The sequence below is a fragment of the Melanostigma gelatinosum genome, assembly GCF_949748355.1.
Source record: "Melanostigma gelatinosum genome assembly, chromosome: 11".
Lineage (NCBI taxonomy): Eukaryota > Metazoa > Chordata > Actinopteri > Perciformes > Zoarcidae > Melanostigma > Melanostigma gelatinosum.
In genome coordinates, this window is record NC_136644.1 from 22,890,503 (window position 1) to 22,915,255 (window position 24,753).

At 43.6% G+C, this 24,753-nt stretch overlaps 1 protein-coding gene across 1 annotated transcript in view; it reads left to right on the forward strand.

Annotated features, from left to right (window-relative positions):
* The first annotated feature begins 202 nt into the window (after window positions 1–202).
* Window positions 203–24,753, forward strand: part of mad1l1 (mitotic arrest deficient 1 like 1) — a 41,957-nt gene continuing 17,406 nt past the window's right edge. The window contains exons 1-16 of the mRNA XM_079279396.1: window positions 203–308; window positions 758–920; window positions 1,013–1,153; window positions 1,248–1,427; window positions 1,511–1,635; window positions 1,760–1,841; window positions 2,227–2,357; window positions 2,654–2,768; window positions 2,964–3,025; window positions 6,127–6,213; window positions 7,009–7,153; window positions 10,670–10,810; window positions 11,706–11,762; window positions 13,048–13,139; window positions 13,432–13,522; window positions 23,410–23,638. Coding sequence (XP_079135522.1) covers window positions 777–920; window positions 1,013–1,153; window positions 1,248–1,427; window positions 1,511–1,635; window positions 1,760–1,841; window positions 2,227–2,357; window positions 2,654–2,768; window positions 2,964–3,025; window positions 6,127–6,213; window positions 7,009–7,153; window positions 10,670–10,810; window positions 11,706–11,762; window positions 13,048–13,139; window positions 13,432–13,522; window positions 23,410–23,638 — 1,822 coding nt within the window. The 5' untranslated portion in view covers window positions 203–308; window positions 758–776. The remainder of the gene's footprint in view (window positions 309–757; window positions 921–1,012; window positions 1,154–1,247; window positions 1,428–1,510; window positions 1,636–1,759; window positions 1,842–2,226; window positions 2,358–2,653; window positions 2,769–2,963; window positions 3,026–6,126; window positions 6,214–7,008; window positions 7,154–10,669; window positions 10,811–11,705; window positions 11,763–13,047; window positions 13,140–13,431; window positions 13,523–23,409; window positions 23,639–24,753) is intronic.

A 24,753-nucleotide genomic window follows, 5' to 3' on the forward strand; every position in this document is an offset into this window, starting at 1 on the left:
ATCTACGGCCCGAGGTCCAAAACCCTGACATACTTTTACTTGAATTCATTTTACAAATTTTCCAGCATGCAAACACGTGTTTAGTCGTGTAAAACAAGAGTGCAGCGCTGCTGTGAAGTTTATTTTCCCCTCCACCCATCAGAAGCAGTCTGAAACCGACACTCTCGCGATACTTCACGTATCTCATTTGAGCTGAACTGGAGGGATTTCTGTATGCAGAGTGTGGAGCTAACATGCTAGCAGTGCGAAGATAACGTATCTAACGTTGCTACTAGCCCGCTACTCTTCACAAACAAGTCAGTTCTGAGGTGAGGACATATGCTTCAAAGTGCAAACTGTGTTAACGGAAATGCTAGCTGGTTCTCTTAAGATTGTACGTTATGTAGCGCCTAAACAGTAGCTTTATTTTTAGCTGCTAGCTTAACTTCTGTTGCTGTTTGTGTTGGTGAGACAGGAAGCTAGTTTTAGCAACAGTTACATAGCTATCTTTTATTTAATGTTAGCTAACGGCTAGCTATTGGTGTTTTGTATCTATCTATCTATCTATCTATCTATCTATCTATCTATCTATCTATCTATCTATCTATCTATCTATCTATCTATCTATCTATCTATCTATCTATCTATCTATCTATCTATCTATCTATCTATCTATCTCATGCATTAGCTGACATAGCTCTGTTGTGTTGTTTCTATTTCTGCAGTATAGATTTACTGACTCCTGCTCTTATCCCTGAACCTTCCATCTCTGCATTAGAACACCAGTGACTCTAAACATGGACTTCGAAGATGACACCACTGTATTAACAACATTGAAGTCGTTCAATTCCTTCATCAGCTGCACTGACCCTCCACAGCGGCTGTCGGAGCACTCAGCAGGACCTGCAAACTTGCAGAATCAGTACAAACGCAGCATGGAGGTATACAGAAACTGACAGCATCTACAGTAAGCTTTGTGAAGGCGGTGTTAACATGCAACCTTCTGCACTGACTGACTTGTTTCTCCCTGTAGTTGTTGGAAGCAGCAGAGAAGGTTAAATCCAAGAATCGCTACCTTCAGCTGGACCAGGAGAAGAAGCAGATGGAGCTGAGTCACAAGCGAGCTCGATATGAACTCGAGAGGGCTGCTTCTGACAGCGCACGAGACTTGGAGGTACAGGTCTCACAACCTTATACATCCATATAACACAAATGAACATCAGAGAGGACATTGGGTAAAACTTGCATCTCACCTTTTTATGCAACAGCATGAGGTTGACCGGAACCAGGATCTCTTGGGGCGAATAAAAAAGTTGGAGGAGAGAGAGACGGAGGCAGCTAAGAACCTCTCCGAGCAGCTGACGGTAAATCGTTCTCTACGGAAGAACCTGGACGGCCTGAACAGGAAACTGGAGGAGCGAGATACGAGACTGAACACCGCTAACCAGGTACACACACACACACTGACTGCTTCTGTACACTGGTTATGTATCTTATGTTACCTTGACTTACTTCTGCAATCTGTTCCCAGACCATCAGTTCTTTGAAGGATGAGATCCGAGAGCTGAAGCAGAAGATTCAAAACCAAGACTCTGCAGTTTCTTCTCAAACCCTTGAAAACCAGGAACTGCAGGAACAGTTAGATTTACAGCGCAGGTACAGGCACAAACTGAGACTACCAACTTGCTACTAGCTCTGTTTCATGCTGTACCTCCGCATGCTGTTTCTCCGCAAGGAAAACGCTGACCTAACACTTCCCTCTGCTTGGTATTATAATCAGGAAGCATCAGGAAGTCTCTCAGCTTTGCCAAAGTCTCCAAGCAGCCCAGACCTCCTGCTCAGAGCACATCATCAAGATTAAGGTGTGCTACACACAGCTGACATTACTGACTATCAGAAACCTTGATAGTGTAAGGATATTGTATACAGCAATGTGGTGTTTACATGCAGAGTGAGTCGCATCATATCCCATACAAACTGTAGGTCTTCTAAACATACTCGATGTCACATGTATAGTTTATCATTTGAGTTGTTAGACATGTTTGCTTTCTAATTGTTACTTTTTCCATTTTAAAATGTTGGTTTGGAATGTTTTTACCTCACTTTTTCACTTTTTTTACGTGATAATGTTTGAATAACGTCATTCAAAGGTTCCTATATGTGAAACAAAGGGCAGTGAATGCTTTAACAGTGGACCGAATACACACGTGCTGTTGGTATTTAATTTCTCTCTCCACGTTTTGACAGGAGTTGGAGAGGCGTCTCGCCCTCCAGGAGCAAGACTTTGCCATCGTGAAGAATGTAAAGTCAGAGGTGGCCAAGGTTCCAGACCTGGAAAAGGATGTGAAGCGCCTCAGAGAGGAGAATGCCTTTCTCAGGTCAAATACATTTTCAATGCCTTTCAATAGAATCGACAGGCTTTTTCTTTTTTTTGTAGACCACCGCCTAGTGCGACCCAACAGTGGTCAGAAAGTCTGCTTCGACATGTCAGCGTGACTTTGGGTCCTCATGCCGCACGAGGAGGCATTAGGTGGTATCCTTTGAGGAGGGAACAGATGAAGTTTCTGTGAACTTGCTACTGAAAAAAAATGCCATTTCTTCATCAGAAACTTAGTCCACAGCCTTGAAGCTAATGTTGAGTTTTGTTTTTGCGCTTCTCCCTCCGGCTGTCCAGGGAGAGCAGGGAGAACTGCAGCCTGTTGAAAGAGGAGGTGGAGGGGCTGAGGAGGAAGCTGGAGAGGACGGAGAAAGCGAAGGAAGAGCTGGTGATTATGGAACTGGAGAAGGAGGTAAACCCAAGACCACGTGGAGTTGTGAAGTGTTTTTCACTCTGTAGCATATCATTATCCTGTTGAATAATTCATAGTTTTTCAAAAGTTATTTTGTTCAACTGTCTTGCTTTTGACTGCTGGCATGATAATAACAGTAGCATGGACGTCCAATACATGGACAAACAGCTGACCTAATGATTCTTGGATCCTTAGAGGTTGGCGGAGAAGCTCCGAGCCTGGGAAAACATCGGGCAATCTACCGGCCTCAACATCAGGTCAGACGCTGTGTGTGTGTGTGTGTGTGTGTGTGTGTGTGTGTGTGTGTGTGTGAGGCAGAAAAACAGAGGCAGACGTGTGTCTGGTTTTAACAGTTTTATCAGTATATATTTATTTATGAAATCTGATTGAGTACCACTAGGTGGAGCTGTGGTCACTCCAAATAAATGTGCCTCATCACTGTGGATTGATTCCACCAGCCTGTATAGGTGTGCATGTGTGCTAGTTTAATACCTGCTTGTGTGTGTGTGTAAACTGGTAATGAGAGAATGATTGCATGTTTACCTGTGAGCAGCGGAGCAGATCTGACAGATTATGAACACGGCAGCCTTGTCCATCGCATGCACGATCACCATTTTCATGATGATTAACTCGATGATTAACTAGCTGCGATGTAATCAGAATGTTAAATGGAACCATTTCCACACAGCATATCCGGTCGGGTGGGTGTGGGTGTGTCACACATCTTCCTCCAGGGTAGGAAGAAAAAGGTAGAAGTATTGTAAAAAAAATTATAAAATGAAGTATTTCCTCATGTAAGGTTTCATTTTGGTCCTACTCAATGTGTCAAGGGACCTGATGGCGTTTGTTCAATTTACAGTTATTAAGAGAGCTGGAAGGATCACAGGAAGGTAATACCAATCTCAGTTTAATATAGGTAATAATTTGGCCGGGCTGTCCATCATTTCTCTGAAAATCGTATGTCAGACGAGGCTGTCGCCCTGGGTAAATTGAGTTGAAAATTTGAAACCCTCCTGAACATTCAGGTGTTCAGACTGCCATGTCATTGGCTGCCTGAGTGCTGTAGCTGAAAAACCACCAACAACAAAAAAAGACTGCATTGCACATACAGCTTCTAAAGGGCAGCCACATGTGTGAGGCTCATACTGATCAAAAGTAAAGGTTAATGCAGCTTGCAAATCAACAGTTTAAAAACTCCTTCCAGCTGTTTTTACTGTTCACTAAATGGCCAACTTAATTGTCAGGATGTTGTTTTCCTGGGATGTGGAGCCAAAATGGAAAGCTAGAGTGTTTCATTTAGCAGTCTGGTCACCTTTCGTTCACCTGGTGCAACACTACGCGAGTACAGACTCTCTGATTTCTGCATTAGTGGCACACTGATCGCCTTTGAGGCTGTTAAGCAGACGTTATTATCATCATTTGTAATGTGCTGAATCTTTTCAGGTGCGTACGCTTCATGTGTTTCTGTGAGAAAGTGAAAGAATGGCGGCGTAAGTGAAATTGAATCTGGATTTATGTCGTCATGCTGCTTTTTGGAGTTAAAAATAATTTCATGAAGCCTCGTCTTTGAGCCCATGTTCAGGCTGCTTCTTGTTCCGTCATTACATGTGAAATATCGCATTAGGGCGTGTGGCATTTTGTGTTATTGATTTGGTAATTCCTCATAGCTGCTGCTGATGGTTCACACTTAGTTTACAAATAACTCTCTTTGTGTCAGTTGGGGCTGGTCATTAGTGGTGTGAAAGTAATATGTTGTGGAGCGGTTGTTCATGAGGAGTGAACACATTGGTGCCGTTCGTCTCCTGCAACACAGGATTTGGCTGTTTTTGCTGCACGGAAAGCAAACTTTTGGACAGAAGTGAACCCTCCCCATCAACAGTCACTGTGGCTGCCTCGCAGCCGCAGCTTGCATCTGACAGCAGTTGGCCGGTTGCTGGTGTTTATTTCCTTTCCTTCTGCTCCACAGTCTGATAACATTGTGCTTGCTTACGTGTGCACCCATGTGGCTGACAATTGAATGTCAGCGTGATGGAAATATTTTTCTGAAAATGAGGCTGTTAAGTCAGGCGATGCAAATATTGGTGAAGGTTTTCTGGAAATGGATTTCCTTTTTCAGTTTTGTTTTCACCGGCTGAAGAGAGAATTTGGGTGAGAAACTGCTTTGGGTTTTAGAGTGTCGGGTGGGGAAAAAACCCAGCAATTTGAAGATGATAATGATAATAATTAGTTGTGCAAAAGCCTGGTGTTGGCACAGTTTAATTGTGTGAATGAGACACATTTGGTGAAAATGTTGCTTAAATTGCACTTGACCGACCACAAACCTTTTCTAAAACTAAACCCACAGCACTTAAACAAGACTCTGTTCTCCAAAATCATGTTCTCACAGTTACCTCACCGTAGTTCTCGCCGCCTCGCCCAATAATATGCAACCGACCTGTTATTCTGCCGCACCAACGGAGACGACTGGCTCGTGACCCGTGAGTCGCTCTCTGCTCAGGTCTACGTGCAATTACCCACTTTGGGTACCATAGTTATTCCATCATCTGATTCATGGACTCATATTTTAGTCATGATATTATTTTCATGCCTAAGGCTCCGACCTAGCAGAATTGGAAGTGGTGATGAATCCACGCCAATCAACTTTCACGTGGCGCACTCACACATTTCAGCCTTGGCGTTAACCTCGACTGCCCAGCCTCTTCCTATATATTTCATGATTCCAGGTGTCAGGTTACTGGTGGTCTCTAGTGAAAGCTAAAGTTTGATGACTTACTGGAATAAAAAGCAATGTAACTAAAAGTCTCTTGCCTTCATGAGCACACTCCCACTCTCATGATGTCGAGCTGCATCACTTTCTCAGATGTGTCATTTGAACTGCGAGCCGGCGGCTACGCTGTGCTTTTGCGCGAAGCTAAGCTCCCCTAATGTACGCCCATTTCACAAGAGATAAAGAGATAATGGCATTCGCTATTATTTGGAGCGATCCATAGTAATGGCCAGGGTTTTGGAGGTTGTGTGGCGCGTCTCTGTTGAAGTATGTGACCTTCTGCTTTGTCGCCTTCCCATTGTGAGTGTGAGTGAGTGTGTGTGTTTTGTAATCTGTCAATCTCTCCGACGGAGTGAGTTTGTTTTGCAGAGCTGTGACCAGTATTTAGCCCACTATCCTCCTCCTCATCTCCCCCTCTGCAGCTCGTGTCATTTTCCTTCCCAGCTCCCCACTGGCCGAGTAACAAAAGAATATGAAAGCGCCGCCGCTTCCATCTATTCTCCGTCCTTTGCTGCACTCTCAGTCCTATTGATTTTCCATTGTGTGTGTCCACGTGTGTATGCTAACTGTCCTGTGTGCGTCTCTCCGTAGGAAACCAGAGGATCTGTCCAGGGAGGTGATTCAGATCCAGCAGATAGAAATTTCTCTGAAAGAGCAGAACTACACACTCGACAGCCGGTAACACACACACACACACACACACGCACACACTTCTTCACACGCACACAAAATCTCTGTTCCTCAACCTCTCACTCCCTCTGCCTCCCTTCCCCCATGTATCTATTAGAGCGTATCTCTGAGAAGTCCTTAATTGTCAGAAAGTTAATTAAACTGGTCCTGATTCTGATAGCACTCTCGACAGTAACCACTGGTGTGTGTGTGTGTGTGTGTGTGTGTGTGTGTGTGTGTGTGTGTGTGTGTGTGTGTGTGTGTGTGTGTGTGTGTGTGTGTGTGTGTGTGTGTGTGTGTGTGTGTGTGTGTGTGTGTGTGTGTGTGTGAGAAGGATTGTGAGTGAGAGCGAGAGGGAGTTCACTAATTAAACTTGTCCTGTTTAGGCAGAGGTGATGTCCGTAGGGAGTGCTGCGCGCATGCTCGGGTCTGGTCGTGCTGCAGCTCAGTCCAGCTAAGAAAGCGTTCATTAGCTAACAAGCGTCTCTCTTCTGCTCAGCGCATTGGGCTCATTATGAAATATTAGAAACGGCAGAATGGGAGAGCGCCGGGTGGGGGAGGAGACGAGGGGAGCGTGTTGTATAATTATTGTCTTATCGATCAGACCTGTCGCAAGTCGCTGCTGCAAATAATTTCTGGACGGTCGTCCGGGAATTGTTCGGTGCGCAGTATTGTTCTAAATGGACTGAATCGATTCTGTCGGCTCGTCTGAACATTCAGCACTAAGCGACCTGTTTTCCCTGGTTCCCTGCCACCTGTTATTTACCCTCCTCCTTCCACCCGTCATTTCTCCCGGTGCGTCAGCGTGAGGAGCGCCGAGCGTTCGCAGGCGGATCTCCGTGCAGAGCTGTCCCAGCAGCGCAGCAAGGCTCTGGATGAGCAGAAGAAGAGGGAGGCGCAGGACGCTCTGGTCCGCCGGCTGCAGAAGAGAGTGCTGCTGTTAACCAAGGTGACCGACCGTCAGTGACTAACACAAACGACAACAAAACCCAGACATGCAGACACACATTAACCAGCATTCAAACTCTGGCGACACAATGTTTCCACCGTCACACAATGCCAGAACTTCCCTTTTAACTCATCTGTGCCTGGAATTTAGAATCTTGGCTTGAAAGAATTCAAACAAAGTGAGTTTTTCCTCATCATTCTTTATATTTCATTAAAATACATTAGTTCCATCTTCCCAAAGACTAATATTGTACTATAAGAAAATGCCTCAGAAACTACAAGAAGCACAATCAAGTATTTAGTGTCTATGAATTCATAACGAGTTCTAAAAGATATGCAGTGTAAAAGGTGTATTGTTAGATATTTGCACAAAGTGTACATATCAGACTGAAGACAAATCGGAAGAAAAGTGGCGTTTTTCTTCATGATACAAGTTATCGTCTTTGGGTACATGCGGGTTCACTCTGGGAACATGAAGGCCCTTGGTCGATGGAAGTCATAGGCCTCATCTATCGATCTTGCTTCCCCCTGCTCTGCAGTTCCTGACTAGACCTCCCTGTGAGATTGATTTCTCACTTTGTGTAATTCCCGAGGTTAACATGCTCAGTCTGTTAGTACACAAATCACACACACACACACACACACACTCTGAGGCACCACCATAACTAAGCGGAGCTACAGGCATGCTGAAAATATGACTCGGCCTCAGACTGATTTGCCAGAGACCGCCTGCTACCATTTTCACTTAACCAAGCACTCAGAGGGTTTGAACCATCAGTCTCGATGGACTGAAGGAAAATATCTGTTGCTATGCTTTTTAAAACTTTGCCCCCTTGCTCATGATTTTTTGCTCTAACCCGCCCAATGTTTTTAAAGTTACATTAGATTTAACGACGATAGCTGAGTATATTAATGCCTTAAGTTTATTTCGTCTTTTATTCTTCATTTTTGGTTCTCGCTGTCATTTAATTTGGTAGGGCTGCAACCAATCAATGCTTTTATTATTATAACATAACACACCCGAAGTCATCATCGTTGCTTTCTGAATCAAAGTAACCTTTATCTGCAACAACAACAACATGAATGAATGAATGAATCTGGTAGGTGTCCCACCACTCCACCTGTGTGAATGACTGCAGCCACACTTTGGCTCGCGAATCGATGATGATCGAGCCGCATCTTGACAGCAGGTTGTTAAGGAAGCGGCGAAGAGGACCAATGTCATCCTTCCCTCTCTGCCACAAGGCTCTGACTCCTTTACGCTGCCGTTTGCCCCACTCGGATGTTTTCTTCTGAACATCCTTCAGCGGGACAGACTCGCTGACCCATTAGAGGCACCGTCACATCTTCACGCACCAGATAAAACAGTCGACGTGAAAGCAATTTCACAAAAAAAAGAAATGGATGATGAGACCGGTAACGATGGTTTTATCGCCCTGTCCTCCCCGCGCCCTGTTTGTTTGTTTTCTAAAATTAGAGTTTTTATCGGAGAGGAGTCGACAGATTTTTGATTTAGATTGGCTGAATTTCATTGCACGTTAAGCGTAAATAGCCAGAGGGCCGCGCTGGTTCAGATTGGCAGCATACACACTGACCTCTAAATCTTCTTCATCTTCTTCTTCTTCTTCTTCTTCTTCTTCTTCTTCTTCTTCTTCTTCTACTTCTACTTCTACTTCTACTTCTTCTTGAACTTCCTCCTCGTGTTTTTAAATGAACCCGACTCAGTCATCTTTAAAGTGATTACGCTGGTTTGGCTCTTGGCTCATCGCAGGCAGAATCTGATTAGGGTAATCATGTTTTGTTTTCAGATACAAGCCTGTGAGCTAATCTGACAGAGAAATTGCAGTCCATTATTCATAGATGTTTTTTTTTTGTTTTTTTACAACACAGCATCACTCGGCAATCAACATATATTAGATGCAGTTATCTGAAATGGTACTCACTGTTTTATTACCTTGACTCCAACCCGAGTCTCGTACGCGTCCTCCAAATTAGCCCCGTTAATAATCGACGACTGAGCTTCCATTGAAGGATGCTCCTAAGCAGCTTCGCTTTATGATGAAGGGAGCGGAGGAGACGTACCATTACAACGGCTAAACGGGCTGTTTGCTAGTTTTTAAACGGATTACTTCTCTCTCATCATGTTGCCGGCCAACCAGTACACATTTACTACATAACGCAGGAATCATTTATTACTGTCACAAGTTAAAATGTTGCTTCAGGTACATCTTTCAGACGGATTGTGCCATTTCTGAAATTGATGTCAATCACTAAATGGTGTTTTTAAAGTGTCGCAGATGATTAACCAGAGGCTGATACCATTGTTGCTACATTAATGTGTACATTAACTCAGTCAAATATCAAGTATGCACTTTTCCTTTCTCCTCAAACTTCAAATGAACATATATTAACAAGTAGAGCACAGCAGACTAGTTATTCAAAGTGCTTTTAGAAAGTGTAATGACGGAGTGAAGACGTGAGCGTGAGGATGTTTCCTCTTGAAGAGACGCACCTGCTTGATGTGTTGAAGAACTGGACAGACAATGTTGAGGACACGTCTTTCATTCAAATATTTTACAGGAAAGAATTATGTCTTTTTTTTTTTTTTGATGACCTCGTCTTCTATCAGAGAGATGAGGCAGCATGATATCATATGCTTCTCTGTTAGGACTGTCTGATTTTATTTAAAATTCATTTTGTGTCCTTTTTATCTTTCAAGACTTTTGTCTTATCACGACCGCAACCCGAAGCTTCTCTTGTCACAGCTTGGAGGAGAAAGGAGCAGCTGCCTCGTGCTTTGTTCCTCATTTACAAAGGCATTTGCAAACATGCAAACATGCAAACATGCAAGCTCAACACAGACAAATCCGAAAAACATCAAAGAGCTTTGGTATTCTCATCTCACTCACTCTGTTACACGCAAACATTACATATCTGATAGCACAACACACTGCTGAGCCGTGACTTTCTTCCTCCTCGGCTCCATGGAAATGAGTTAAGTGTACTGCAGGGTTTCCTTTTTGTTGTCTTATGTTAATATTAGGGGTGTAACGGTTCACAAAACTCACGGTTCGGTTCGATACAGTGGAGCCACGGTTCGGTACGTTTCGGTACAGTAGAAAACTATAAATGCCAGAGAAATGTACTTTATTTAAAAATATATTTATTCATTACAACTAACATCATGAAGTTATTCTTTGACTTTGAACAATGATGGAACTATACCTGAGTGACTCATCTTCTGGGGTGTCTTCTTAGCAACACATAAGCATAAAAAACCAAAACTGCTCCTTAATGTTATGTAGTATTGTTACTTACATCTTGCAAAAGAGATTTTTAATCTCAATGGGACTACCTGGTTAAATAAAGGTTTAAAAAAGGTTTAAAAAATTTATTCGGTTCGTCATGCGTACCAAACCGTGAGCCTCGTACCGAACGGTTAAATACGAATACGCGTACCGTTACACCCCTAGTTAATATATATATATATATGTGTGTGTGTGTGTGTGTGTTACAGGAGCGTGATGGAATGCGTGCCATACTGGAGTCCTATGACAGCGCGCTGGCACCCACTGAGTACTCTCCTCAACTCAGCAAACGCCTCAAAGAGGCAGAGGAAGTGCTACAGAGGACCCAGAACCACAACGCAGAGATGGAGGTGTGTGTGTGTGCGCGCGTGTGTGTGTGTGTGTGTGTGTGTGTGTGTGTGTGTGTGTGCGGGCTTGTGCACACACATACACAAAAACGCCACATGCATTTAGAGTATCCTGGAACAAATTTGAATGTGAAGCACTCATTTATGCACCTCCAAGCTGCCGGACAGTTTGTTTAGCGTCGTTGAGTGACACTTTGCTCACAGCTAAAGGCACTGTCAACGCGTGGCACTCAGCTGCTCCTTGACGACGCGCTCGGTGCTCTTGCTTCGTGGACAAATTGACAGATATCTGTGCTGAAAACTGATAAAACGGCTCTTGTGGTGGACGGGCACTGTGAGCGACACTGGAACAAAATGTGAGAAGGCTAGAGTGTCATTGTCTCAAAACTGAATGAAGTTCACACTTTGGAAAAATATATGGTATATGCCGCTGCCTCTGTTCCCTGTCATATCCTCTGTTTCTGTCAATACTGTACCTCGGTGGGATAAGGACAGGAAGCCATCTTTCAGTTTTATGGCTGAGGACAGTTGTGGCCGGAGGCATTATGTCTGTCCGTCCCTCTGTCCGTCCATCTGGTCCGTTCTTGTGGACCTCTCAGAAATGCCTGAAGAGAATTTGTTCAAAAATTGTGGCACAAACGTCCAAGTCGACACAAGGAGGAACTGATAGGAATCTGGTGGTCAGAGGTCTCTGTGACCTCAGAACACACATTCTTTGCCATAACGCAATAAATGCTAATTATGACAATTTCACACTAATTTCAAATAATGATTTTGGACAGATAGATGTGAACTGCAACATGACTGGTTTGCGGAGGCTTACAACCACGATGCGGTAATTCTAGTTTTGTATTTTTGTGTTTATATTTTTTCCCTTTGTTTTGTCCTTTTGCTTCAGGCCCAGCTGACTAAAGCACAGGAGGAGACGGGGACTTTAAAACTGCAGCTGCAAACCGTAAGTATACATGTACACGTACACACACACACACACACACACACACACACACACACACACACACACACACACACACACACACACACACATGCTTGCTATTTGTAGCTTTCTATTCTCTGAGGTACAGACAAAACATTGTTTTCTTCCATTGTTTCACATATTTGACCCTAATTAACTTCTATTCGTTTTCCAACAGTAACTAACGACAAAAACAAAAGAAACAAGGATGCAAAAAAGTGAAACGTTTACGAAAGCTATAGAAATCTTAATTAGTACTTCATGATTAGTCATTGCAACCTCAGCCATTAGCGCTCAAGCTGTCACGGGTCACAACTGTAATCCTGGCAGGTGTATTTGTACCTGTGACTCAAAGACGCTTGAAAACGTCTGTGACTAATGTGCTGACGAACAGGATTTTTTCCAGTGTGCCAAACAATGAAGTTGGTCCCGTAGACCTTTTCATTTATTTACCATCTGGATTTGTATTCACGGTGTCGGTACAGCAGCTCTCCTGCGTTGAGTACCGCCTCTTCTCTCGCATCCCGTCTGAAGTGACGCTAATTGACAGGTGACAAGAAGCCGTGTTACCGACATTGGAACCACCAGCCGTAGAGCTCACCGAGGTCTGGAGCTCGATAATTACTTCCTTTTTAAAAAGAAAAAATATCTTTCTTCATTAAGGGTTTGATTACTGAAGAGTTACAGAAAAGTAGACTGCGTTAAAATATGTTCTAAAAACGGGATAAAGAAGAGTTGGCAGGTATGACCTAACCTCTCTTACACACTCTGTGATTCTACCTCTTGTTCTACGATCTCCCTTCTTTTTGTGGTTCCTTGTTTCCATCAACATATAGCTATGGCGATGAATATTGACGCGTGAAATCCACCTGTCTGGTACAGCAGTAATTACCTATATGTCCGGGTAAAGACTGGGAGGGAGGATGAGCTGCGAGACGGACAGATGCTCTCTGAAAAAAGAGGAACATGTCTGCAAATGGAAATGAGGGCTAATTGCAGACAGGAGAGCAAGCTTGGGGTGAAAACTACAGACTAAAAAAAATCACCAGGGGAAAAGATTGTGACATTGTAAAATGGAAAATGAGTCTGTTTTGCTGATGGTGTATAAATGATGTAGCCGTTTGTCTGGATGCCTGTCTCGAAAAGATAGCAGCACACCGGCATAGAGTCCTCGGGCTCTATCTGCAGCCAAAAGGTTTGTGCAAGGCACACAGCCAAAGGTGATGTGATGTTGGTGCAGCAGGCCCATCTTCTTCTGTCTGTGCAGGTGGAGCTGGAGCTGGAGTCTCTAAAGAAGCAGCACGCCTCTGCTGCTGATAGCAGCTCTTCAGGGACCAAAGAAGAGGTCAGCATACTCAGGTAGTTAGAGCGCGCACACACACACACACACACACACACACACACACACACACACACACACACACACACACACACACACACACACACACACACACACACACACACACACAAAACCTATTGCAGACAACCAATTTAACACCTCGGACTTGAAAGATATGAATGCATATACAAGGGTGTATATATATGAGTGGATTAACTGTGAGCAGAGCTGGATTACTCTACTGAGTCAACAATTTGCATCGTCGTTATATTAATAAAGTAGTCAGTGAATGTGTGTGTGTGCCTTTTTCAGACAGAAAATTGAAGATTTGGAGGCAGAGCGCCAGCGTTTGGAGCAGCAGAACAACATTCTGGAGATGAGACTGGAGAGACACAACCTACAGGTAGGCAACAGCTTTCTGGGATGGATTTACTCGTCTGGCACAAAGGGACACATTTGAAATCCCCAAGGCCCACGTATGACATTGCAGATTGATTCTCACAAACACTCGCCATATCTGAGAGTTTTTCCGAGTACAATCGGGTACACGCAGGTGTGATTCCAGTGGAAAAGTCTCAGGACCTGTGGTTGATTTAAAATCCTGCTTTATTGGTTGAAGGGATTAGAGTGAAACTGGCTGAAATGAAAGTAATCCTTGTTGGTAGCCACCTTAACATCACTAACACACACAAACACACACACGCATGTCTGTGTGCATCTAATCCAGCTACTTTCATCTTGAAAAGTTACTGCATTTACTCCCTAAGTTATCCCCGATCCCTTCTCCTTTTTTAAATTGGCTCTTTGTGTATGTGTGTGTGTGATTCATCTCAGTCAGGTCCTCTAACTCCTCTGACTCATACTGTACCGAACTAAGCCTACCAGGGCACTTTAATGAAACGTGTGTGGGCAAGCGTGTTGTTTCCATTTAGCCGCGGGGTGAATGAAATCCATGTGTTCTCAAGCGTGACCACCACTTTTAAGGCAATTGACAACTGAGTGTGTGTGTGTCTGGCTGTGTGTGTGTGTGCACGCATACAGGTTTCAAGGTTGCGCGGTCAACGGATCAGGTCAGTTCTCGGGAGTCATTTTTATGACTCCTCCAGGGTCTGATGCGCACAGAGAGACGTCCACATCAGACCGAGTGGAGAGATGAGTGACTGAATGGCGAAGCGTTTGAAAGGAGAAATAAATGGCTGAATGAATAGGCACTGAATTGAATGCTTGAATGAATTGACAGCGGGGGGGGGGGTTTCATTACATAAATTTGCATGTCAGGTTGTTGTAGCATAACCCGTCGTTTCCGCCCCGTCTTTTTATTGACATCACATCGACGAGTGTGACTGTCAGCCGCTCAGATTACCAGCGTAATCAGACTGCTTGGACTCGTGCTCCATCATCCCGCCGGTAATCTGACAGGAGGCACTCCTGAGAAATTCTGATCTCATTCATCGGCATGACAAGTATATATGTATTGTACAATGGACACTTTAAAGAGATACGACTCATGCATCCGATTCAGTCTGCGTCATGCAATTGTGAAGTAATCATCAGGCATATGGCAGTGTCACCTTTTCATGCTACAATTGAAAACTTTTTAACACTGCTCTCAGATATATCTGTAACTTACTATAAGTCACTATTACTATATTAGAATCGGTTCACAGCCGGAGGACTCTGTTCCTTAAACTGGCATTCTCTCAAACGGCAACATGGCAAAAGGTCCGATTGTATAGAAGTCTCTGAGAAAATGACCTCAGTAAAACAAATACCATTGTAAACATGAGTTTTATGGTCATAGTCTACAGCATGATGTTTATTTAGTAAATTCTAGTTTCATTTAGAGTCAAATAAACCATAAAGCAGGGCTTGATTTAGGGCGGGGCCACATTGTGATTGACAGGTCGCTACTGCTCCCAGATATACAGCATCTCTACGTCACGCCTCCGCTGTCTAAACATGGTCACTTCTGTTCACTGGTTGCAAAATAAACAAAGATGGCGACAGTCAAAATGCCGAACTCGAGTCCTCTAAACGGCAGCCCACAAACCAGTGTGTGGCGTCCCGACGGCTACGCCCACTCCTTGCATACAGTCTATGGTTACAAAGCTGAAATGAAACCTTCGTCACAGGCAGATCTGATTAATTGCCGCCTTCTTGAGGCAGCCAGTGTTCTCATGCGTGAAATGCATCTTCTCTCTCTTTATCGGCAACAAACTAAAGCCAGACACAAGCTTCAACATGCAACATGCAATTATTTAAACAATCAAACAAACACCAAATGAGATTGTTATCTTCTGTCTATACAATCTGCAATGTAAGAGCTGTCACTGTCCTCAAAGGCCTCCTTGCTGTGCAAACGTACCATTTCTAATACACTTCTAGTCTTACTAAACATACTATATTCTAGAAGTCAAAGTGGACGCATACATTTGAAATGTGAATGTGTTTTGCCAACTTCATTTCCACAAGTAATAATCAATGACTTCTGTGTGTTTTGGGCACATCTTTGAAAGCGGTCATATTCCTACAGATCTTAGCTATCTTGAGATTCCTACAGATCTTTTATTTAGGCGTAGAATTCCCCTCACAATCAAAGTGGTCAGGTCTGTGTCTCTGCTGTTAGTCATGCCAACTAATGAGTTCTGGCAATGTCGACATTAAGATTTAAAGTATGCATGTATGGGAAGGAGCAGAACTGCAAAGCTTTCATCTTTTTTTTATTTCCAGAAGGACTGGATTCTCTTTTTCATTCCAAACATTCATTCTTGTTGACGGAGAAGTAAACACGTTGGGTCCTGTTAGTGGTCCCACCACTTCGGAACAGTGAGTGTGGAGGCTTGATGAGTTGGTTTCAGGTGCTACTAGTTATTATTTTGCGGGGTAGATTTGAGCAGAGCGTGCTGGATGATTGTTGGATTGAATTTTGAAGGGTGATTTTTAAGGATGGCCGTCTTAAAGAAAGCCAGTCAACAGTCGGTCTTATTATGACGAACATTCATCATTTTGAAGAGAGAGTTTTCAGAAGCTGTCGATAGTCTGTTCTGCTCTCCTCTTACTTTACGTTGCCCCTCTGTGGTTTGGACCCGGTTTACTGTCTGGTGAGAACAATAGTGGACTGTGCTTTGTCTTGTTGCTCGAGCTGTCACGCCGGTGTCTAGACAAAGATAATTGTTGCCATTGCAAGAGGTTGCATCGACGTACTCTCTCTGTTGTACGTGTGCTGACATGGGCATGCCCCATTGTGCTCCTCGGCCACAGCAACATCATGATTATGTCTTTATTGTCAGATAGAGACATAGTACGAGCTGAAAAAAGCTTTTTGTATTTTGCCTTGACAATGGCATGCTTTGTGGCCAGTGGAGCAACTTCAGCTACAAACTAGTAAATGTTTGGGATTGATACCATCTGAAAAAGAGCGAGTGTTTAAAGTGTATTTGTCATCTAGTTATTATCTATTTACGTTTCTTGTGTAAAACTCTCAATAACACATACAGTAATTTAACTTTGGTAATCATGTAATCTGATCATTCATGCCAATAAAGCTTATTTGAGTCTGATTACAATGGATGGATGTATGTTTGCTGTTAAGCCGTGCGCCTGCTGTTGTAGTGATGTCAGGTGAAGGGTTTTCATTTTATTGGCAGTTACCGATTTAAAGGTTTAATCAAAGCTGAAATCATGAAGACAGTTTCAGCATTAAATATAGGTGAACACATGTGTAAGGCCTGCAGACAACCGTGAGGCTGCATTTTTGCTTTTGTTGCTAAAAATATGGTTTGTTCTGAATTTGGAGTTTTATGGCAATGTGGCGAGTTGTTAAGATATTTTGCTCTTACACTAGGTAATTGCCAGCAGCTGACACACCAGGGAAAATAGAATCTTGGACAAATAAAACAACACTTACCACTTTCATAACATACCACGTTTCCTTCGGGCAACCTTGTCTCTGCTATATTTCACTGAGACGTTTGAATACGATATTGTCAGACATATTTTCATTGGCAATGTCAAAGACTGGCTATTTACCAATGTCCTCTTCTGACCGCCGGATCCTTAAATTAACGAGGCTGTTGCATTGTGTGGACAGTTGAGCTCAGACTGATGATAATTGGTGGCTGAAGGACGGCAGCGACAATTGAGGGCAGGAAGGAGGCGTCTTTTCAATCAGGTTAGGGTTTAAGTGTCCCACATCGCACCAGCCTTCCACATTCCAACCTTCATTTAGAATTTGTCTAAACTTCTGAGAGCCTTCCCTTTTGAGACTTTGACGCTTTTGTTCCCGTGTTTGTAACTACTCCCACCAGACGGCGTGTCTTTCCATCACCCGTCACCGGTCTGGCATGTAGGGAGTTGTGTGCATTTGGTAGGGAGAAATGTTTCTGTGTGGAACTGAAAACAGCCTTCAGACTTTTGAGGCAAAGAGATGATGTCAGCGCTGCTCCGTTCTTACCCAGTAAAGCGGTGAAGTGATACGAGACGTCAGAAAAGAGATTCGTTATGTACAGGTGAGACGTTCAGCGTGATCAGAGTTTGATGAGGAAGAGGAGGACACATTGCAGTTACTCCTGAGGGAGTCGTCAGTACTTGTTTAAGAGGTGTGATATTAAGGAGGAAGAGGAGAGACCTTACATGGAAGAGTCTGCCGCTCTGCAGACCTTTGACCTTTGCCTTGTGTATCCATGAACTCTCAAAGGCTCAGGGCCCTGTGGCAGAGCCCACCAGACGTTCTGATGCTCATACTAGATGATAGAAAGAGCTCTTCAGCACCACCTTTACCAAACCCTTTCAGCCTGGGGTCCTCTCAGCAGTCCCAAAGCACAACCTTGGCTGCTGTTTCTTCTTGCCATCATGGTTTTGGAGGGAACGGGTCTGCTCTTCTGTAAAAAGGCCCAGAGGCTGTAGTCTGTCTCCAGACCTTTTCCTTCTTCTTGGGGTTTAGCGATCGATCTGTGGACCCTCACAATACCAACTGAAGACATTGACATGCGGGTGCCGCCTTTGATGTCTTTGCTGTTGGTTCTAACCATAGAGAAGCAAAATGGTGATATTCATGCCCTGCCATTTCAACTTGCCAGTACTAGATTTACACCACAGAATCAGGAGTTCACCTTCAGGCCTTTACACACCAGGGATGGTCCTTTTTACTTTTTGTTTTTGTCATAAGTACTTTCTGCTTTTAAGAATTTATTCAAACTTCTTTTGTTGAAAAATTGTTGCAACTGTCGCAAATTAGCATCGCTGCCAGTATAACTAGTTTTGACGCGAAATACTCTCCTGCGAATAACTTCTGTGTTGTTTATTCGTCACGTCCTTATTTTATGAGGAGGGAAATGCACTCGACACGTTTGTTAGATCTCAAAGATACACACAATGCTTTCTGGTGAGTGACACTGAATGTAAACATGACTGTTGTTGATTTACAAGAAAGCTCCACAGGGTCTCTTCTACCAAGCATTTAATCAAAGGATATCAGATATTTGTGTCGTGGACTAAAGCCTTACACATTAGCAAACAAATCTTTTTCAGTGTTTAGTGGATGCTGTTGCACATCTGCCATTGCTCCTCACTTCATTTGTCTTATTTCTCCCTAAAACATCTGAGCAGCAGCTAGCTGGTCATTTTCAAATGTAGCCCACGTAGGAGAAACCCACTGAAGTGTAGCCTCCTCCTAGATTGCTCCACGGTACCTGCTTAGCAACAGCCCGTATCACAAAGAGCCACAGTGAGATTTCTGCTTGTGGTGATTGCGCTTTTATTGACATCACACTGTTGTCGAGGAGCAGTTATCAGCAGCTTACCTCTCGAGCTACACTGCATGAAGCACATGTGCCACATTTAATCCCACATGTGATAGATGGAGACAACCGTGTCTGACATTGCTCGAACAATGTTGACGCATTATTGCCATCAACCAATGCACAGTACAATATTCATGAACATCTTTACAAAATCATTGTATACTATTTTAGGATGGCTTATAACCATTTATTTTGACTAGATTTCTGTCAATGTATGTTTACAACACAATCTCTTTTTATTACATTTATGTTATATTACATCCAGGTTTGATAACAGAAGTACTAGTGTTAGAAAAAAAACTTGTATCGCTCTACATTTTTACTGCGTGATTACAAAAAAGGGAATAACTCAAAAGTCGCATGAAACGAGGAACAAGAAGTTCCTCAGTTTTTCTTTTCATTTCACTTCAACAAATTAGACTATTCTGTGTGGGTCCCTTACATCAAACAATTGTAATGCAACACAATGGTAGAAGCAGCATGGGGTAGAACACTTTAGCATGTGTAGTTCGTTTGTAAAGGAGAGGGGCCCCGATGTGTTTTTGGATGATGTGACTCAAAAGAACAGGTTTGCCTCTCCAGTGTCTCACCAATTCAACCTCTCACTTCTTCAGTTCATGGGGTTTAACTGTGAGCTTTTATATTTGTTATTCTTTTTGATAGTACCCCCTCTGCTCGCACACTCACCCACCATCAGTGTGTCACCTGTTCCATCCGTGACTCCTGTGTCCCCTGTGGTCGGTGCAGTATTTAGTATATAAGTGGTTGTTTCAGAGCCATTTGTTCAGCGGCGTTAAAAACAGACATTGTTCCCCTGGACTGTGATCCCCCTCCCTCTGTCTCGCTCTCTCTCTGCCTCTTACTCTTACTCTTTTTCACAACCGACTCTGCTCCCTGGTATTAGATGTGTTGTTATTGTTGATCTATGAATAAGAGATGTGTAGCCTCGGGCACTCGGGAGATGTGTAGAACGGCTCTCCACCTTGCTGCACTGTAAATACTGTGGAAGAGCAGACTGGATATATGCATGTAAATGCACACACACACACACACACACACACACACACACACGTACAACAGGCCACCTGTAGTGTTAAGCAGTTTGCTAACATCCACTTTGAAACTCAGGCAATTTGGCGTTTTTTCTGATGTTGCGGCGGCAAACTAAATTATAATTTATGAACACGAAGTGCACCGCTTTCCCTTTTTTTTCTTCTCAAATGCAGACTTGCCTGTGCAGTGAAAGGTAACGACACCTTTTTGCATTTTATAAACGATTGTCTCTGTTTGTACTTTTAGATTTCATGTTTTCTACTTGCATCATACTTAATCACCTGATTACTCCTTTATTTTTTTCTTGCCCTCTTTTTCTGCACTGAAGGTAAAATGGAAGATGGCCTCCCCCCCCCCCCCCCCCCCCCCCCCATTTTCTCACTTTATTGTGATGCATGAGGAGAGTTCAACCAATTAAAAACAGATTATGCTATTTCCTGGCTTGCTCTGGAAGCGATGCGCTTTAATGCCAAAGAGAAATACATTTCCTTTGTTATTGCTGTTGAGCAGTCAATTACGACGTTGCCCCGCGGCTGAGTCCAGGCAATCAAGAAGTAAAGTATGAATTCCACGGCCCAATCATTCAAATTTTCTTTCGCTCGGCCTAATTTCAAGGAAGTATGTGTGTAAGAGTTTTTTTCCGCTTTTTGACAGGACGTAGCTGTTGGCTGCGTTTTGAGGACTTGACTCTTCTTTTTGCGCTCTAATCTGTATTATCTGTCTCACACTATCTGGCTCTGCCTTCTATTTTCTCTGGCTGTTGATCACAACACACCCATACAGAGGCATCCTCGAATAAACCCTCCGTATACAGATGTAGGACTTCAAAAGATTTAGCAAATAAGCCTTGACTTTATCTGTGTGTGCGCGTGCAGTCCGGTTGAAAATGTTGTGATATAAATACACGCATTCTGATTTTAGAAAAGCTCAATCACTCCGTTCCTTTTTAAATGATACAAAGCGTTATTTATAAGCGTGCGAGGCCTTTTTCCTCTTCATCCATGCTGTGTTTTCCCCCCGTCCGCTGTAGGCAACGTTACCCTCTTTGTTTTCACCGTGTTCTTTTCCGTGTCCTGCTTCACCATTGCTCCTCGTCTGCTTCTTGCTCTCTCACACGCCCGCAGTTTATTTGGCAACAGTCGCTTGGGGGCACGTGTAATCTAATTTAGCCAGTAATCCGTGTGTGTGTGTGTGTGTGTGTGTGTGTTCCTGTTTTGTGTGCGTCTCCTTTTATTGGCATTAAGCTAAGATAGACTCTTCTCATTTACCCAGACCCCATAGAGTCACAAGCAATCAAAGTAAGAAAAGAATGAAATCATGTGTTCCGCGGAAAACAACAAAACAACGTTCCCATTTTAGCTTTTGCTTCCTGTTCTGTGTTTTTTTTCTCTTCGCTAACATCCATCTGCATTCACCACTCATTGGATGTTACGTAATTTGCTGTTAGTCTGTTTTGATGGTTACATTTTGGACTGTGGTGAAATGGCATCGAGATATACACAACAGCACATTAACAGCTCCTTGCGTTGGCTGTAAATCAGAGCGGTACCCCTCTGCTGCTGTGGTCGACTGTGCTGAGGGCAAAGAGGAGCACGCTGTGAAATAAAGCAGGTAGGCAGTGCGATGCTCATAACTTCACTGTATGCTCCTGTAGCCTCTGCAGAGAGGAGTTTTGGCAGGCTAGGCAAAGCGGACCAGTCATAGGTTGCACAGAAAATAAACAATCTTTGTTGGAAATGAGGCTGCTCGTTTTGAATTCCAAATGCCCCGCCTCCTACACAACGGAGCCGCTTCACCCGTGCACCCAATAACCGCGACCGTAAGCTACAAAAGGGGATCAATAGTTTGCCGCTATACCTTGTGAGAGTCGGGATGTTTGCAAGTTTCGTTCTGGAAACCCAGGAAAAGAAGATATTTCGCAAAAAAGCTTTCATGCTTGGCTGAGCTTGAAAAGTCAGGGTTCAGATAAAAATAAAATGCGACGAAGTGCAATGGAAACAGACTTATCAAATATCTCTAAACTTACCTGAAGCATGTGATATATTTGTCATGACATAAGATATGTGCGTACCAATGTGGAGACTTGTTCATTTGAAGAAGGTTCTAAGCAAACGGCATGAATCCAGCCTGTTGTTCCACGTCCTCACCCTCTCACCCACTCTTGTTGAATCAACAGATAACCTTTGTGCAATGTGCAGGGTGGAAATATTCCTCTGCTTTTTCTTTCTTTGGCACAGGCTTGACGCTTAACCAAGAAAGGTCAGACTTGATAATATAGTGACCTAAAGTACTAAAAAAGAATGCTTTCAAACTTTCATCCCAAAAAAACCAGTTTGTGTTTCACTACCCACGGTCTCACAGCGGTACACTAAGAGAATGTGGACGAGGGCCATTTATTACGTCCCAGAAATCTCTTTAGCAGCACTGGAGTCGACAAAATGAAAACTAAATATCAGCGTAAATGGCAACAGAGTGCTTCATATTTCAAATGTACAAGTTTTCAGAGTCATTGTGACTGAAAGCATGGATTGATTTCCTGGAAACCACTTTTATACCACTTGGGTTCTGTAAAACTCTTTGATTATGAAAGTCTGTCCATGTTGTTTTCACCACACGTATCTGGTGTTGTGTGTGCTGTAGCTTTGTGCAGAACACGCATTCTAAAAGCCTGTGTGTTATTATGAGCGAGAACTTCAAATGCGGTTTACTTGATCAATGGAGGGGGGAGGACAAGAGAGACATTTTCTCTCCTGGACACAAATACTCTTCAGCCCCGTGTCCTCGTTCATCCAAACCAAGACCAGACGCTCCTGGATGGACTACGGATGAATGAAGGGCTGAACAAAGGCTGACGTTGTATAGTTGTTTACAGCCGATATATAATTGGTTACTTGTTTACATCTTGTTTGTAAACAATACATGTCAACCGTTCTCTGGTTTCAGCTTCTTCAGTGTGAGGGATTTGAGGCTTTTCTCTGTTTTTGGTTAATTGTGGATGGATTATCTTTGAGTTTTGGACAGTTGGTCGAAACAAAACGAGGCCTTTGCAGATGTCACCCGGGACTTTGAGAAGATATCCTCCTTTCTGACTATTTTCTGACTTTTTTTGTCAAAATATGAATCAAATAATTGTTCATTTTAAATACTAAGTCATGGCCCTACAGTCAGGGTCGGAACTGCAACTTAATGGGTTGCAGTTTGCAGATGGGTTGCAGATTACAAAGCACTCCTTCACAAACACATTTTAGACTCTTTGAGTTTCTTGCCATTATAGGAACATGGAAATGATGAGAAAATGGTTAAAACAACCCACTGGTTCAGCGTGTCATGTCTATTTCTTTAATTCAGAAGATTGTATTCCACTCACGTTAATGAAACCAGAAGACAAGCTTTCCGACTAATGGCCGTCTGCTCTTTCTGTCTGTCTCTGTCTCAGGGAGACTACGATCCCATCAAAACCCGAGTTCTCCACTTCAAAATTAACCCGACCGTGGCCGCCAAGCAGGAGCGCCAGCAGGATGTCGAGGCTCTTTGGGAGGAAGTGACACGTCTCAGGAAGCTGGTGCGCTCGCTGCAGGATGGAGGAGGCACTGCGGCCCATTTGCAAGACGACTCCGGTGTGCACGCCGCCAGCCTCAGTTTACCGCCGTCGAAGGAGGTTCTGGGTAAGCTCAACAGACAAATAGACAGGCATCACAATACCATAAGTACTTTATGGCTCTGAACACCGTGTGTCGATACTAGAAAAGTATCTGCTGTTAAAACCGTTCAATACCCCGTTTTATTTGTGCCGATACTTGAAGTGTTTTCGTGTGTGCGCAGCGGGAGAAGCGGCGCTCTGCCTTCACCTGCTCCAGGCACAGTAGACGTTTCTCTCTCTCGGATGCACTCTGCAAATACAAGTTCTCTCGCTGACCCTCCGGCGTTCTGCAAGTACTGTAGCTTAAACAAATCGGCTTCCACTACTGCTCCTTCTTATCGCTCTCTGGAGAGATTTGAACGTAAAGCTGAGCTAATTTAAGAGTTTCTCCACAACCGGTTGGATATTAAAATGTATTAACACACTATGGTACAATAGTACACTGCTGTAGTTTTACGGCTTATTTTCCCTCCCTCCACTGCCTTGAAATGACATCGTCAAAACATGTCCTATTTTTATATTAAAGAATAATCATAATTTAAATGGTCTGTCATCTATTATCCCGTTCATTTCCCTGATGTTTTTTGCCATGGTATCGTTTCAGTACCCAGACACTTTAGGCCGGTATCGTATCAAAGTCATAATTCCAATATCGTGACAACACTACACAGCCGAGCTTAGGGCCGGACCTCTCTCCGCAGCGCTGTGTCAGCAAAGAGTAAGGTCTGCTATAGGGGAACAACACGCCCTGCTTTGTTTGTATTTCTTTAAACCTATCACTGTCTTGGGGCGGCTCCAGGCACAGGATGCAGCGATCGTGCTTTTGCAAATTAGTGCAGATAGCAGAAGGGGAAGAGAGCGCTGGCTGAAATAGGGGAACAGTTGCCGGTTTGTACCCACGTGTCGACCAGTAGTCCGGTCCAGTTCCCTTTCAGACCGTTTACCGGCGCCTTCTGCTAGCTGCCACCTAAACCTATGAGGATGAGGAAAGTCTAGTCATGACGGGGTTAAATATTTAGTTGGAGTTCAGGGGCGGTTCATCGCCGGAAGTCAGTTTGCCAAGTTTTATATTGGAATATTCTCTCGCTCTCTCATATTCACTCTTCTGTCGCTCACTCGGCCATCTCCTCTCTCGCTACA